This window comes from Fusarium odoratissimum (genome assembly GCF_000260195.1).
Source record: "Fusarium odoratissimum NRRL 54006 unplaced genomic scaffold supercont1.1, whole genome shotgun sequence".
NCBI classification, from domain to species: Eukaryota; Fungi; Ascomycota; class Sordariomycetes; order Hypocreales; family Nectriaceae; genus Fusarium; species Fusarium odoratissimum.
In genome coordinates this window covers 682,664-698,245 of record NW_022158687.1, presented here as the reverse complement: position 1 = coordinate 698,245, position 15,582 = coordinate 682,664, and the positions used below count along the sequence as shown (strand labels likewise).

Sequence of the window (15,582 nt, the reverse complement as noted above, 5' to 3'; positions counted from 1 at the left end):
AGGTCCCGAACAAGCATCCGCTAATCTCAAGCCGTCCGTTGAACGATCCGCACATCCAATGACCGTCCCGTATCCGACCCCGTGCTCGAGCGACAGGCGGTCCGGCTCACAGCTCCGGGCCATATCTCCATCTTTAGCTGTGCGATGCAATGCAATGCACGAACCTGTCTCCTGTGCATCGCAACGGAGCCTGTCGGGTGTTTCTCCGCGCGTACTTCTTCCACTTACGTTACAATAATGATTCCAATGACCTGCCTTGTTTCCATTGGTAAAGCCGAGACGGAACGTCATGGAGCAAGGGGTCTCAAGAGGCTCCAGACTCAAGAGCGACTGACTGTACAGCTCCTAGGAAATTTCTTATGTCATTTTCCCCATCTCAGCTCCATCACCATAAGAACTTGCACGACTCGAGGCACGTCTCCGTTTCCTGGTTCATGAGTAAGGAATGAATAATCCTTCAGGCTTGGTCTATGCCTGTCACTGTTGACATTGGTTGGCCGCACACAAACATCCACTACGCGAGAGCTCTTATCGTCGTATGTCCTATGGAACTGGATGTGCTCTATGCAAGCCAAGAAACGAACACCGAGTCCGCACCGACGTCTCATGATATCGTCACTCTAGAAGGGTCGCGGGTCATGATGCGCAATGTGGAAGGACAGCAGAGTGTGCAAAAATCAGGAAAAGAAAGGCTACTATATGCTACCTACTGAACCGTCGTGAAATACGATACGGAGCTATAACCAGAAACAGACCACCCATGTTTGCTATGACAGTGAGAGTGGCACCAAACTCTTCGACTATGCTGCTCTCATGACTCTCGACTACGTCTTCATGACTTCCATCCTCTTCCAAGATCAGACTGTACGACTGGTCTACGTCAATCTGCTACCATCTAGTTCTTCTTTGCCTCCGTGTCTTTAGACTCGCTCAGGCTATCAGCCATGGCCTCAGCAGTAGCCTTCTTCAAGCGCTCGCTGTCATCAGTCTTATCGTCCTTGGTCTTCTGATGTGTTTCCCTCTCATCTTCACTGTCTCCGAGACTAAAGGGGTCGTTCTCTGCGATAGGGCTTGGCTCAACCGCCGACATGGGCTGCCACTTGCTTCCCCTTGTGCCACTCGCGGGAGCTGCATCCTTGGGTGGCACTCTAGGTGAAGAGTCGTACATATTGATTTCTTCAGTCTCCTCCTTGAAACCAACTCGTCGGCCGTTGCTGGGCTTGGGTGAAGCTGATGGGGGAGGGGGCTTATACATGCCAGTATTGGCCATGGGTCGGCTCACAGGAGCTGCAAGTTGTCAACATTTGCTTCAACACAATCCAGGTATCAGTACTCACTTCCATCAGAAGAAAACTTCATGCCAGCGAAATCATCGCTGAGGACTTGAGGATCCGCATCATATCGGTCATAATCACCGCTTCGCCTGCTGGACTCTCCGGGACGACGGAAGGGCTCTCCTTGTCGTTGCGTCTGCTCTTCACTCTCATCAAAGTTCTCCTCGATCTTCTTCTTGATGTTTGTAATCCATCCGTTGACCTTTTCCTGTGTCTCGAAGAATCCCTTGCGTAGGTTTTCGCGAATAACAGGGAGGTCATCGTCAATGAAGCTGTGCTCACGGTCGTCACCCCATTCATCCTGACCTCGCTGACCCTGTCTTTGACCTCGGTTGGCAGTGCGCGACTCGTAGGCACCAACATTATCGTAGTGCTCTGCAAGCTGGCGTGCATATAGCTCGTCTGCCTCCAATTGCGACATCTGAGATCGGTTCTGAGGCCTAGGGGGTTGAGGCGGGGGGACTTCGTCGGCGGGTTCGTTTTGCGCAGCATCAGGATCGGTCATCTCTATACGTATATCAGTTTATCGTGCCCTCTAGTAAGAGTCTGTGTAAGCGTACCCAGCAAAGCATGGAACGCAGGCTCAACGCGACCACCGCTAGCTCTCAATACAGCCTTGATGACACTCAGCTCTACGCTAGGGAATGCTTCCTTGAGTATAGTCTCATTCTTTTGCGCTTCGGAAACAGGTCGGGGAGGCTTAGGAGGCGCTGTCTCGTTCGTGGGTGATGGTGCCTGAGCCTGAGCCTGAGTCTGGGTGGTAGTGGTGTTGGTCGCAGCAGCGGGTGTAGTGTTGCTATCGAGAACGCCAGATTCCTGAACATCATCGTCGTCAAGATCAAGGGGTCGCGCAGTAGTAGGCGACTCAGGTCCACTCTCAGCGGTGGCCTTGTTCTAGCAGGAGAAGTCATGTTAGCAGAAATCCTCTAACATCAGCCATCCAAGACAGTTCTCGAAAGGAGTAGTAGTATACCGTTTCTCCAGGGGCTGACATCCTGATCGCACTTGTCGTTGGTATGATTTAGTTTCAGTCTGAAGTTATCACGAGTTCGCAGTCGAGATTTGATTAGAAGTCGGTTGAAAGATGGGCAATATCCAGGGAAATTGGGGATTTCGCTTCAGCCTGGCCTTGCTTGTGATATTAAAGATGAGGCGCGAGGGGTCAATCAGCCTACACGAAGCTGATGACGTTGACCCACTCGCCACAATGCATTCTTAGTGGGAAGGTTGCTCTGATTGGCTGTAGCTCTGACAGCAGTATCAAGTCTAGGGTAACTTTCATGCGTCTCATGAAGCTTGACTTTAAACATAAAGCTTCATGCAAAATGAGTCGTGTTCAAACAAGCTGAGTTTTGTGCGCACATAGAGGAGAAAACATACGGGTGGTGTGAGAGACTCTGCGTTGTTCTTAAAAAGGGTCATAAATCTATTGAATTTGTTTGACCAAGTCCAAAATGGCAGACCTGGATTTAGATGCAGCTTTTATCCCAGCTCTCCATAAGCCAGCAGCTCTACTCCCTATCGCGAAACATCGCGAGAGCCTTCTTTATGTGATTGAAAAATACCCAGTCACTATTGTCATAGGCCAAACTGGTTCTGGAAAAACAACACAAATACCTCAATTCCTAGAACGAGCAGGATGGTGTTCAGATGGAAAGATCATTGGCGTCACCCAGGTAAGTAAACACAAAACCATGTCACCACAGAAACTAACGTTTCCCAGCCTCGTCGTGTCGCGGCAACCACAGTTGCGGTGCGAGTCGCCGAAGAAGTTGGCTGTGAGCTTGGCAAAGAAGTCGGATACTCAATTCGATTCGAGGATGTGACCTCGGCATCAACAAAGATAAAGTTTCTCACAGATGGCCTCCTCATCAGAGAAGCTCTCGTCGACCCATTGCTGACGCGTTACTCGGTTATCATGGTTGACGAGGCACATGAGAGGTCTATCAGCACTGATGTCTTATTGGGTCTCCTAAAGAAGATTCGCCGAAAGCGACCCGAGTTGCGTATCATCATCAGCAGTGCTACTCTTCAAGCTAAGGAGTTCTTGGAATTCTTCACAAGAAGCAGTGATGATCAGCCAAACAAAACAGACAAAAATGATGAAATCGGGACCATCGTCAGTCTCGAAGGGAGAACTTATCCAATAGACATACTCTACTTGGAGTCACCGGCAGAGAACTATGTTGAGAAAGCAATTGACGTGGTCTTTGATATTCATACCCAAGAAGGCGAAGGAGATATCCTAGTTTTCTTGACTGGCCGAGAGGAAATCGACAATGCGATACAAGCAGTCAGCGAGCGCATGCTTGATCTTGGCTCAAAACACGGGCCCCTGATGCCATTGCCATTATATGCTGGCTTGTCTACCGAACAGCAGATGTACGTGTTTGACAAGCCGCCAGAGGGCACCCGAAAGGTTGTCTTCTCTACGAATATCGCTGAAGCATCAGTCACAATCGATGGAATTGTATTCGTGGTGGATAGCGGATTCGTCAAACTAAGAGCATATGACCCAAGGACTGGCATAGAGTCACTCACTGCTACAGCATTATCGAAAGCGGCAGCGTCCCAACGTGCCGGAAGAGCTGGCCGAACAGAACCTGGAAAATGCTTCCGGCTTTACACGGAGCAGAGTTACCAGTCGCTGCCGGATGCCAATGTCCCTGAGCTTCAGAGGTCGAACTTGGCACCTGTAGTCCTGCAACTCAAGGCTTTGGGAATAGACAATATCGTGCGGTTCGATTTTCTATCTCCGCCACCATCTGAACTCATGGCCAAGGCTCTTGAGTTGCTCTATGCTCTAGGAGCTTTGGATGAGTATGCCAAGCTCACTCGACCTATGGGCTCAAGGATGGCCGAGTTGGCCGTTGAGCCTATGATGGCGAAAACCCTACTAGCGGCACCGTCCTTTGGATGCCTCAGCGAAGTGCTTACAATCGCGGCAATGACCAGTCTCGGAGGCAGTGTATGGTTCTCTCACGAAGGCGAGAAAAAGAAGATGGAGACATCACGCAGAAAGTTCGCCGTGGATGAGGGCGACCACTTGACTCTCCTTAACGCCTACCAAGCCTTTGTTACAAAGGGACGAAAAGAAGCAAAGTTCTGTCATGAAAACAACCTCAACTTCAAGTCCATGAGTCGAGCAGTCAGTATCAGAGCTCAAATAAAACGGTATCTCGAGCGATTCAGCATTAATGTAGACGAGACAATCGCTGGACAAGCACCACCGGAAGCGAACGTCAAAAAAGCAGAACAGATCCGCCGTTGTCTTACATCGGGCTACTTTGCCCACGCAGCAAGGATGCAACCAGACGGAACGTTTCGCAACGTCGAGGGCAACATGGTTCTTCACGCACATCCAAGTTCACTAATGTTCAACCGCAAAGCGGATTGGGTCATATTCCATGAAGCAATGGAGACGGGTAGCAAGATATTCATCCGGGATGTCACCAAGATCGAGAAAGGATGGCTCTTGGAATATGCGCCAGAATTTTACCAAATCACGACAGATCGGAGAGGATGAGGGGTCGATATGAAGGGAGATGGGGCCATCGATATGTGAAACTGCCAGGTCGGGGATAACTGGGATGGTATATGAATGGCGGTTTCAAAGCTTCGGGATCAAGGATAGCAATATTGGTTAAGGTGTGAGGCATTTCCCCACAGTGAAAATATCATTTGCTTGATTTATAAAGTGAGATGACATGACTGGAGGAAGCCTTGGCTGGTCAAGGGAGTCCTTGATTCCGACATGAACTGCTATGGATATCCATGGATGTTAAGCTGTTAGCCTGCCTGTCAAACACTGACCGCCATTGGATCAGACGAATCCCAATATTGATGTTTTCGTATGGTAATAGCGTGGATGACGGTGAACGGGCCGAAGGCAAGGCAAAACAGAGTTCAAAACAATCCGCAGTATTTGCAACATGTGAAGGTGACAGTGGTGATAGCCTCGTCTCTCCGATGTAAGGGAGCTTGATCGTCCTGACTAATAATGGTGAACGGCTCAACTACCTAATAATAAACCATCCGGCTTCCCCGGCGGATCTATATGATATGCCGTGAGATGGCTCGCGGCGGAAGTCACCAAATCAAAATTACAAGCTCCATATTGACGTAGGCGAGCGACTGGTAATTCCTGCAAAATTGAGCCATTTCAAGACTTTTTCTCTTAATGTTTGTGCGTGCGTACGTAGGCAAGCTGAGTACTAATAATAAGCTAGTAGGACATGAGAGACGGAGATGAGGGCAATATGCATATCTCAGCACTAGACAGCGCATAGTGGGTGAGGGTTAAAATTATGACCCACGATAAGCCAAGATTCTAATGCAAGAATTCTGATGTGGGAACGATTCAGCCTGTGTGACACCGGAGATATGCATCTTGATATGAGGGAGTTGGCGATCTCGAGCAGCCACTTGGGGTTAGTTTGAAAGCCAGGGGTTGAAACCTGGAAACAGACGGTGTGATTGATATCAAGTTTGACTGTGTTTGCAAGGTGAGAAGTGTTTTTCGCTTTCATTTCAGGTGGCTTGTCTTGTCTTGTCTTGCCCAGGATGTCAGTCTCATCCAGTTGACCGGTAACGGGAGAGAACAATACGTTCTCGGATTGTTACTGACACTGTCTTGAATGACTTCGTCCAAGACCATCTAGACCGTCAATAGATAGAGGACCGTATCTATTGAACTCACAACCGCGTACCTGCAGCAGCCATTTCAGTTGACATGATATGGCCCCTGACGCCACTGCGGATAGGCGGGGAGGCTTTCTCCCCCTTTATTTACTTTCCTCTTCGGGGCTTGGTCTTGTCAGAGCAGAGCTGTTCCATGGCGTCCGTTGGCTGGTCTTGGTCCCGGGCCTCCACATGATTGCCGGGGTTAGCCTGGCTGCCGCTCGCGTGCCTTGCATGAAGCGCTCATAACTTAATGCATTCTTTGTGATTTTACTGGTCAGGGGTCGATTGTGCATCTGGGTTATGCGAGATTGTACCTGGTTGTGCACCCACAGGCGCATGCTGATGCTTCCTTTTGGGCTTTGATGCTCGATGTGACTGGTGGTTTTTATGCGGGCGCTAGCGGGGTGGCGAGGCAAAAAGAGACTTTTTGGAAATTAAACGTTTGATAACTGAGTTTCTGTTAATTGATTGATTTTCGGATTGCTCTGCTTGAGAGAGTTGGTTGTTGATTGTTGTTTGTGGGAATGCGGTCAATGCCTCACTCACCAGAAGCAACCGACCAAATAATGAGCTTGTGCACTGAACATCGTACAGGGCTTCCATGACGAGATTCTTTTTTCTGCTCTGACCAAGGCCTCGTTGCAAACCCTTTCCATGGGATCCAGTAGGATGTCCACCTTAATCTCTCTTGGAGAAGACCTTGGAAGGGGTCTGGAAGTGAGCAAGGGTTTGACCACCAATCCAATGGTTCAACCTGGTGTCACTCCATCTCGCTCCGTCTGTATCCCCTGATTGGGATATCGTTTAAGAGCTATGCTAACTAAAGCAAGGCTCATTCATTGTCTGGGATGGACGGGACCTGACCTGATCCATGAATGGTCATTACCCCCCTGGCCTGGTTGTCTGGGCCTGTGTTGGGCGGCCCCTCAGGCATTAGTCCGCTGTGAGAACAGTGAGTCTTGTCGCTGTAGCAGGACATCTCAGCCCCTAGAATGACACTCCAGGTACCGGCTTTCGAGGGTGTCCTTGGTGGAGGTTCCAGTCCCAGTTCCATTACTCCTGTGCCTCTCCCGTCGTGCTCCACTCCTACACCTCCACTCACTCGCTAACCTCCTCCTCCTCTTTACCTACTCTCCTTCTCTCGTCCATTCGTCGTTCCTTTCTTTCGTTCTCCAACTGTTCATCGGTCGACGACGACAGCATCATATCGTTCTGCATTTCTGCCAAAGCTGCCTGCCAGCGGGCTCGTCACTCTTTTATAAAAAACTGCTTAATCTAGAGTCTTGTTTACACCAGGCTCGAGTCATTCGTTTCGTTACGGTCTATTGTTTTAATGACCTAGTCCCTCTTTACACAACAACAAACATCACAGCCGCTCGCTCAATCGCTTTTGCTCGCTGGCTTTTGGCTTTGTCCAGTCTTGTTCTTCTCGAGATTACGGTGCCCAACATCTACTTTGACGCTTCTCGCGATCCTCGGACGAAAACGATTTCAGATTCATTCGATTACCGCATCAAATTGGAGACGATAATACTCGACGTGTGCCAGCCGTCTACCGACATTGTCAATCGCACTACAGCTTAATGGTTATGACAGTTGTGCTTGGAGTTTAATAGTCGACAATTCTTAATATTCTCACGCCCATTTCACTTTCTCGCGGAGGAAATCACACTTGACGATCAACATCTCTTTGTTTGTTTGGAAGCTTTGATTGAGTATATGCGCTAGCATACAAGGCCAACATGGGGATCGCTCATTACGAAGGTGCTCGCCTTCGACCTCGCACCAACATTGATGATGTCTCTTCAGCTTCCCAGAATGGAGTCGCATCGTCTTCCTCGATCTTTCGCCGACTCGTCACCCGAGAGAACTGCCAAGACACGGACAGTTGTGCAGCAGCCAGCGCCAACACGAACTTGGTAGTTCCCATCGTTGTCGCTATTGTGTATGCTACCAACTACGCCTTTGTTTTTTCGATTTCGGATGGTCAACTGGATCGCGGTATGCTGACCATGTTATGTGTAGGGTTCCTATCGTTCTAATCGCAATCTTCTTGTACTACCTCCACCGTAAGAACATGAAGAGGCAGATGCTTGAGGATGCGAATGATCCTCACAAGAGCCTGGACTTTGGCCTCGACGGTGCCGGCGGAAAGAAGTCTGCCCGCCGAAGTATCTTTATGGGAGGGGGTGAGAAGGGCCTCAACCATAAACCCAGTCAGCTCTCGATGGACATGAACCTCTCTTCGCCCTACCTGCTGCCACCCGGCCTGCAGGAGTCGCGAGAGTCGCTCAACTCGTTGGCTAAGTCTTTGGGAAATGATAACCAGGACCCTTACCAGTATGTCGCGACCATCACGCAAAGCGAGACCGGCTCATTGCGGTCCTTTAATCCCAAGGATTCCCTCTCGCACAATACTAAATTCAGTAGTCCTCGTAACTCTGGCAAGCCTGGTAGCATGAAGATGCCCCCATCTCGCATGAACTCCCTGCCTGAGACGCCTGTTTCTGCCACCGACTCCAAGGTCGATCCTTTCGGCACTCCCAAGGCGCCTGCGCCAACTCACCAGCCAAACTCTCACTTCGACGAGAAGGATGGATTCCAGCCTACTGCAATCATTCCTGAGATTGGAGTGGTTTCCGATTTTGATGAGAAGCGTGACGGCGCCTCCGTACAGCCACCTCCCGCAGTGAGGAGCAAGACTCCCGAGTTTGAGTTGCCCAACTTCTCCTCGGAGCCCGCCAACGATTTCCCTCTACCTCCTGCCAGGGAGCATGAGGCCACTGGTCTGGGTTTGAACTTCTCTCTTCCTCAGCCTAAATCCCCAACTGTGACTTCCCCTGATGCTCCCAAGTCCGCTCCTCTCCCTCACGACCGCCAGAGTGATGGTTCCAACTATCAGTCCTACACCCCCGCGGCTGACATTTCAAGTTACTACGAAGACCATGAGGACGATTCCCGTGGTCGCACCATGCAACGTACCTCATTCGTGGAGGATACACCTCAGTACCAAGGCCTAGGAGTTCCCCAGCAGGATAACAAGAGACTCTCAGTCGGATTCCGTCCCCTTCCTCCGGATGAGATCACAGAGTCTGAGGACCCCGAATACCGTGCCAACCGTATCCGTTCTTTCTACAAGGAGTATTTCGAGGATACCAAGGAGGCACCCCCGCCTATGCCCCCCATGCCCCCAATGGCTCAGGGCAGAGCCGGCCCTCAATATTACGAGGATGTTGACCAAGGCTATATGATGGGCGGTGATCAAGCTTACTTTGATCCTGAGACAAATGCCTTCGTCATGCCCTACGCCCAGCCCGTCACTCGCCGTGCCATGACACCTCCCCCAGCTGGCCGCCGCCCTGGTCCTGGTCGTCCCGGACCTCGTCCTCGTGGTCCCAACGGTTCTATCGGTGGTATGAGCTACCAGAGCGGACCTGGAGGACGTTCCCGCGCTGGTTCTGCTCTTGGCCCTCGACCTGATTCTTCAGCCTCAGCGCGAATCCGACAACCCCCAAGGAAGAGACTTCCACCACCCGCACCCTTGACCACTCTTCCAACTCCCTCCAAGCTCAAGGATGATAACATCGCTCTCATCAACGCTGCTGACTTTGCTCCTCCCAACACCATCCGTGACACTGCAGCTGGTCGCTCTCAAAGTCCCTTCGGCGAGCGACGACCTTACTCCCCCTCTGTTCCTGCTGCTCAGACTCTTGTCTCGCCTTTCGAGGAGCTGACTGCTCTCCCCAGCCCGTAAGTTTTACGCCACTACGCAATCAGATAAACTTTAGCTAATGTGCAACAGCCATCTTCTCCGCAAATCCAGCACATTCACTGGACTTGACTTCGCACCTCCCAAGAGATTCAAGGATTCCGACACCATGAGCGACGCTGGAAGCATCAGGAGTAACCGCAGCGGCATGTCTCAGGCTCAGCTTGGTGCCATCCGCGGCGGAGCTGGACGTGTAAGTCGCCTGCCTGGCGACCAAGTGTTCACCCAACAAGCGCTGCAAGATACATTGAAGCCTTCATGGGGAATTCGACCTTGATAAAAGGTAGCGCATCAACTCATTCAGTGGATTAGTCTATGCATGGGCTGCCACTGACTTGTCAAAAAACTTTCTTAGCGTTGTCTTTTTGACATTGCATTACACAGCGTGCGCCGGTCTTGGTCAACTTTATACATTTCTTCACTTCAAGGGCGTATTTTAGGGTCATGATGTCTTGCGATATTTTCTTTCACACTGGGAACCTGCAGGCTTGCATATTATAGAAGGTCTTTGGAAACCACACGACAAACTAGATGACGACTGCCGGCTCGGACAACGTACGTTCGGCCGTTGTATATAGGTCAATTGGATCTGGCGTTGATCACTTCAACATGGCCATCTTGTTTCTACCATTCTACTACTTATTTGGAACTGGATGAGAAAGTATTGTGAGATGTGTGAATTTGTCCATGTATAGATTATGACGATCTGAGTCTAGGTAGCTAGTTCGTGAAAGTCCCAAAAGGGCAGCTCGAATGATATGTGTCTCCTGTTGGGTCACTAGGCGCGCCAGTATCGCACCACCACCGATCCTCCCGTATTATGTGAAGTTAGTTATGATATTATGGAATATCACTCAAGCAAGGCATAACACGATTGGCAGATCTAAAAGAAGAGTTTGATATCGTGGATACCCAAGATCAGCGGTGTCTGTCGAATCAAGGCTTTGTTCCTGGGGGCGATACGACGACACGCGATCAAGTTACTATTTTTGGTCAAAGCTGTGCTTTAGTCGCTGCGGAGGCCAACGCCACCGGGGCAGAGCGAACAAAGAACTAAGCTGCAATGAGAGGATACTGAAGCTCCCAGTAGCAATTGGTAGATATTATTAACGAATTCGTTGATTTGTTTGTATGTAAAATGGCCTACCAAGTTGACGTTCAATCGCTGAGTCAAATTGCCTAGGTCATAGAAGAATGAGGATTCCTGTAGGAGGCTAGAGAGCTGATTTAAGTCACGCGTACGCAGCGTCTTAGACCAGATTCCCTCTCTATCCTCTTCCAATATCAAAATAGAGAAACGTGGATGTCTCAGATTTGACATTCCCAATTTGTAGAGAAGCTTTTCAATTCAAAATGCAATTCGATCTCAAGCCTTCCCTCCACGTGAGCGTTGGTCTTTGTTAAGAGCCAGCGTCGCATCGCATCGACTCTTCAGGACATGGCTCCGAGATTACAACAGAGCAGAGCATATAATCCGTCCGTTAAGACTGAGGCACGTGAGGACGCAAGATATCACTTTTGAGACCTTCAGCCGAGGAGATTTGATCAGATCAGATAGGAAAGTAGAGTCTAGATTGTGCCCGATGAGTGCAGACGTACATCAGAATGACATTCCATTGCTGCAGGTTGAGATTAAAGGGTTCCCGGCACGCTACAGAAATACTTGAATGCCAACCAACATGTGATCTTACTCACGATTAACCCCTCGAATTGGCTCAAAAGAGAAGAGTAATGTCTGCGAGGTATTTAATAAAGTTTATTGAGAGGCCTCTTGGAATCTGTCAGTGGAACTAGAGATGAAGGGATTAATTACTTGGCTTCATCATCATGACGTGTTGAGCCATGTGGTGAAACGACAGTCAATCTTGATGGGGTCATAAAGACTTTTTTCTTCTTCTTCTTCTTCTTCAACAGACAGGTTCATATAATTGTTCTTGTATTATGAGTCTACAGCTGTTGGTGGTGGTCGACGTCTTGTGGGTTGAGTCCTTACATTTGGATGCGCTGCAGGGGAAATTAAAGCCCCTCGTGCCGATGCAAGGGAGACGGAACGTTAGTTATATGTCTAGAAATTAAATGTCAACAAACAAATAATTGTGTATATCACAATACTGTACAAGTAACTCTGAATAATTGAATCTTGACCTCTAACGTTTTCAGGTCGCGTCGCTCCATTGATCGTCCCGAAGCCAACACAACCCAAAGAGTCACTGCCTCGCTGGGTGGCTCGTATATCGTCTTGGGGGTCTCCACGCCAAGAGACCCCGGCTAAAAGACAAATCGAGAGAAATGGCGATACCTAATTAGCTGGGTGAATGTGGCTGAGGAATATAATCGTGTTCCATTAGACTTTTGAGTAGAAAATGGCTGCGTCTAAAGGCCCGATGCTGATTCAACGACTATCGCGTGGCACGCTTTTCCCTTCTGCCTTTGCTGTTTCTTTCTCTCTTTCATATTACACACGTACAATACGTTTTGTCTTGTCGTTTGTTGATCTTGACTCTTCCTGTCCCAAGACGAGTGGACCTGGATGGCGTATACGCCTCCCGAAAGCAAACCGGCACCCGTTTTCCCTTTATTTTTAGTCGCCGTTCTCAAAAGTGAGAAATAAAATTTTAGGCTAAACCAACGGTCGATGAAAAGTTGAAGTTGAGTTGAGTTGCAACTCAATTAAGCTTTTGTATAACAGGCACAAACTCTGTTAGGTACGTTGCTCTTGTTACGTTACGTCAAATCCAATCTCAAGCCCGATCAACAAGAGCCTTGGAAGAAGGCGAAAAAAGAACTGGATCTTTTGCTCAGGCCCTCCTCCAAGTCCATGGCAGCCCTGCCCTGGAAGTTTAGGTTCATGGCCCCAGGTTCAGGTCCCGGTCAGTGGTCGACCCAGTAAAGGCCTCCACCCCGAACTGACCTCCAGCGGCCGCTAGTACCTTTCAGTTGGGCTCTTTGTTGCCCGTGTCGTCTGTGTTTTCTGTCTCAGTCTCACCCCCGACCTTCCAAATCCAATCACTCACCCAACCCAGCCCAGCTCAGCCCAGTTCTAGCCAACCTCATTCTCGCTCTCATTCTCGTCTTTCATCTTAATCTTCGCTTCTCCTCTACTTCACTTCTTCTCATACATCACCAGGTCAATTTCGAAATATCGCTTAACCACTCTCGACGCGTCTTCCTTAGCGAATAACCTCGTTACTCCTTATTCTCAAACGGATCGACGGTCGGTCAACAGTTCCAAAGGTACGCCGTGTCACGATACATTGCATCCAATCCGATGCAATTGTCCCTGCTGCTCGTTATTCACTATCAATCCTTCAATCCAATTCTCCCTCGACGATCCCCATACAAGTCAATTTGAGGTCCCAGTTTGGATGAAACTTGTCGCCAATATTGTCTCCCATCATTCCGACCTTATCACGTCTAATCCATCAATGACCCCCTTGTGTTGATTGACTTGATTCGTTGCTGCACCATCTCCCTTGCTACACGTTCTCACTATTCTTGACCACATTCTGAATACCCTCAATTCTCAATGCGATTCTTGCCTTGTCGCTAACATGATTCTCGATCATAGACAACTCCCCGTCGTGAGCACGCTAGACTTAGCCATGTCCACGCCGGGTCAGGGCACTCAGCCCACAGAGGCGTCGGCTCCTAACCCATCCTCTGTCGACAATAACAGCAACGCCAACCAACCTTCGTCTCCTGCTGAGAACTCATCACCAGCACAGCCCGCAACTTCGAACTCAGCTTCAAATAACAGTCCTTCGGCCACGCAGCCGAGCCCATCCGCCGACGAAACACAACCAGCGACTAATGATGCGAGCCAAGCATCCGATAACGCCAGTGCCTCTGAAACAGCTGCACCTGCGCCAACATCGGATAATGCATCGCCTTCTTCCGGCGACCCCTCTCCCTCACCGACGAGCTCCAGCAGGTCTACTCAAGCAAAACCAACTACAGAGGCGGCAGACGCATCCTCAACCGATGACAGCAATGATCGACAGAGCACTACGGAAAATAACGAGGCGTCTGCCACTGAAATTACTACATCTGAGGTTTTGTCGACTATTGTCACCGTAACGGGTAGTCAGGGACCTGAAACGAGCATTGTTTTGGTTACCGCGATTCGTACACAGAGAGTTACCGCTACCGAGGCCTCCGCTTCCGCCACCAGTACTGACGATGCTGATGCCATCGGTGGTAGTGGCAGCGGAAATGGAGGTGGTGGTCTGAGCCAGAAGAGCAAAGTTGCTATCGGCGTTGCTGTGCCAATTGCTGCGATTGCCATCCTTGCGCTCCTCGGTTTATTCTGGTGGAAGAAGCGCAAAACTCGACGACAAGCCGAAGAGGAGCGACGAAAGGAAGTTGAGGATTATGCCTACAACCCCAACGCCGACCCCACGATCCCTGCAGTTGGAATGGCAGATGGTGGCTATGAGATGCGGGAAGATGGCTCTTCCGGTTACCGTGGCTGGGGCAACACTACCCTTGGCTCTACTGGCCGCAAGGCTTCCACTACTCTGTCTGGTGGTGTCACTGGAGCCTACTCAGATATTACTTCGCCTACTCGAGGCAACATGTCAGACGGTCGCTCTGGCGAGCCTCTTATGGATGGTTCACACTCGCCAGAGGGCGAAATTCTCGGAGCAATGGGCCCGTCTGCTGCCAACAACCGCGGCGCAGATGTACATCGTGGACCATCCAACGCTTCCTCCTCTTACAGTGCTGCTGGCCGATCCGATGCTTCGGACCCCATGGGAGTACCATATGGCGCTGGTAACGGGTACTACGACCAATACTCACAGAACCCCTATAGCGACAACGGGCCACAACAGGCAGTCATTCGCGATAACCCGGCACGACGAAACACACGCATTGAGAACCCGTCTCACTACCCTCAGCAGAGCGCGGGTATTTCACAAAACTTTTAAACTCTCACTTGATCCTCCGTGCTACCGAATTCGGTCACCACGACCTTTCCTATGTCTCTAGAAAGATACCCACGCCTTTCGATAACTCTCGCTAGGAGGTGGAATATGCACTCGAATGGCGTTTCACACTTCCGGCATCTCCTTTATTTCACCAATTACCTACGTTGAATAGGTTGCAACTTAATCACTCACTTTTTCCGGATCTCTGAGTCTCATCCGGGGATCCTTTTCCTTTTTGATTACCACATCTTCAAAACGGAGTATTTCTGGTTCTTTTTCTTTCTTCCTATCTCGCTTCAAAGGGCACCAACGACAGGGTGGCACCCCTTGGGATATGTTTACATCATGAGGTGGAATCTGTACATATGAGGAACGATGGAGTTATCTTGCCCTCTGTCTGGTATGATTGAAAGGGCAATTATTATTCGCCTGGTAATATTTGGGTTAAGAGGAGGTGTAAAAAAGTTATGTCCAAGTTGAATAGTGGTGGATGGTGTGTCAGATGAGTTGTGTAAGGGGATTTGGTGTGGTCTTCTAGAAGTCGGCGGTTGAACAATGTTGAAACGTGGATTTATAGAGGTATATAGCAAGCGAATTGATGAAATGTTAAATGCTATGTAACAGTACTTGTACGACCAGTTGTTCACGGCGTGATACAAGTGACGCCAGTTCTGAGCCTCAAACTGCCAATCATCTACATCTCCATACCTCTTGTCTCTTTGTTTGAGTACCTAGTGTATAACTATAGAACCGTACGTGTTTGACATGGGCGTCGCAGAGAAGTAACTTGGGGCTTTATTGAGGCATTCGAGAGAAAAGCAAGGCTTGTTCCTGAGATACAAGTGAGCTTCCCTGATGCCAATGCTGG

General features: G+C 49.6%; 5 protein-coding genes across 14 annotated transcripts; 3 read left to right on the top strand and 2 right to left on the bottom strand.

Moving 5' to 3' along the window:
- Nucleotides 1–433: 433 nt before the first annotated feature.
- FOIG_00250 (uncharacterized protein) lies at nt 434–2,481 on the bottom strand. Of its 3 annotated transcripts, XM_031196310.1 has the most exons (4): nt 2,308–2,481; nt 1,895–2,228; nt 1,338–1,841; nt 434–1,287 (listed from the first exon to the last, which is right to left on the bottom strand). In XM_031196310.1, the coding sequence occupies exons 1-4, from the start codon at nt 2,326–2,328 to the stop codon at nt 896–898; spliced, it is 1,251 nt and encodes a 416-aa protein (XP_031072077.1). In that variant the 5' UTR covers nt 2,329–2,481; the 3' UTR covers nt 434–895. The 3 variants fall into 3 exon arrangements, with proteins under 3 accessions (XP_031072077.1, XP_031072078.1, XP_031072079.1); XM_031196311.1 differs by having other exon boundaries at nt 1,895–2,481; XM_031196312.1 differs by lacking the exons at nt 1,895–2,228; nt 2,308–2,481 and having other exon boundaries at nt 1,338–1,890.
- Nucleotides 2,482–2,647: 166 nt separating this feature from the next.
- FOIG_00249 (uncharacterized protein) lies at nt 2,648–5,202 on the top strand. The gene is made up of 2 exons (XM_031196309.1): nt 2,648–3,010; nt 3,058–5,202. Exons 1-2 carry the CDS (start codon nt 2,789–2,791, stop codon nt 4,858–4,860), a joined length of 2,025 nt encoding a protein of 674 aa, XP_031072076.1. The 5' UTR covers nt 2,648–2,788; the 3' UTR covers nt 4,861–5,202.
- Nucleotides 5,203–7,026: 1,824 nt separating this feature from the next.
- On the top strand, nt 7,027–10,570 carry FOIG_00248 (uncharacterized protein). Of its 6 annotated transcripts, XM_031196306.1 has the most exons (5): nt 7,095–7,962; nt 8,043–8,357; nt 8,448–9,767; nt 9,820–10,069; nt 10,142–10,570. In XM_031196306.1, exons 1-4 carry the CDS (start codon nt 7,760–7,762, stop codon nt 10,061–10,063), a joined length of 2,082 nt encoding a protein of 693 aa, XP_031072073.1. In that variant the 5' UTR covers nt 7,095–7,759; the 3' UTR covers nt 10,064–10,069; nt 10,142–10,570. The 6 variants fall into 6 exon arrangements, with proteins under 6 accessions (XP_031072072.1, XP_031072070.1, XP_031072073.1 ...); XM_031196305.1 differs by having other exon boundaries at nt 7,027–7,962; nt 9,820–10,570; XM_031196304.1 differs by having other exon boundaries at nt 8,043–9,767.
- Nucleotides 10,571–10,726: 156 nt separating this feature from the next.
- On the bottom strand, nt 10,727–12,497 carry FOIG_00247 (uncharacterized protein). Its single transcript, XM_031196302.1, has one exon. It carries the CDS (start codon nt 11,105–11,107, stop codon nt 10,793–10,795), a length of 315 nt encoding a protein of 104 aa, XP_031072069.1. The 5' UTR covers nt 11,108–12,497; the 3' UTR covers nt 10,727–10,792.
- FOIG_00246 (uncharacterized protein) lies at nt 12,041–15,353 on the top strand. 3 transcript variants are annotated; one of them, XM_031196301.1, is made up of 3 exons: nt 12,107–12,491; nt 12,914–13,020; nt 13,355–15,353. In XM_031196301.1, exon 3 carries the CDS (start codon nt 13,389–13,391, stop codon nt 14,712–14,714), a length of 1,326 nt encoding a protein of 441 aa, XP_031072068.1. In that variant the 5' UTR covers nt 12,107–12,491; nt 12,914–13,020; nt 13,355–13,388; the 3' UTR covers nt 14,715–15,353. The 3 variants fall into 3 exon arrangements, with proteins under 3 accessions (XP_031072067.1, XP_031072068.1, XP_031072066.1); XM_031196300.1 differs by having other exon boundaries at nt 12,041–13,020; XM_031196299.1 differs by having other exon boundaries at nt 12,914–15,353.
- The last annotated feature ends 229 nt before the right edge of the window (nt 15,354–15,582 follow it).

Bases quoted from the DNA above. Each gene is read 5' to 3' on its own strand.
- FOIG_00248 (XM_031196303.1), top strand. From the start codon at position 7,760: ATGGGGATCGCTCATTACGAAGGTGCTCGCCTTCGACCTCGCACCAAC. The intron at 7,963-8,042 runs GTATGCTACCAA...TGTTATGTGTAG, and splicing joins CCCATCGTTGTCGCTATTGT to GGTTCCTATCGTTCTAATCG. The intron at 9,768-9,819 runs GTAAGTTTTACG...AATGTGCAACAG, and splicing joins CTGACTGCTCTCCCCAGCCC to CCATCTTCTCCGCAAATCCA.
- FOIG_00247 (XM_031196302.1), bottom strand. From the start codon at position 11,107: ATGTCAAATCTGAGACATCCACGTTTCTCTATTTTGATATTGGAAGAG.
- FOIG_00249 (XM_031196309.1), top strand. From the start codon at position 2,789: ATGGCAGACCTGGATTTAGATGCAGCTTTTATCCCAGCTCTCCATAAG. The intron at 3,011-3,057 runs GTAAGTAAACAC...AACGTTTCCCAG, and splicing joins AGATCATTGGCGTCACCCAG to CCTCGTCGTGTCGCGGCAAC.
- FOIG_00246 (XM_031196299.1), top strand. From the start codon at position 13,338: ATGATTCTCGATCATAGACAACTCCCCGTCGTGAGCACGCTAGACTTA.
- FOIG_00250 (XM_031196310.1), bottom strand. From the start codon at position 2,328: ATGTCAGCCCCTGGAGAAACG. The intron at 1,842-1,894 runs GTACGCTTACAC...ATATACGTATAG, and splicing joins TGCGTTCCATGCTTTGCTGG to AGATGACCGATCCTGATGCT. The intron at 1,288-1,337 runs GTGAGTACTGAT...GACAACTTGCAG, and splicing joins GAAGTTTTCTTCTGATGGAA to CTCCTGTGAGCCGACCCATG.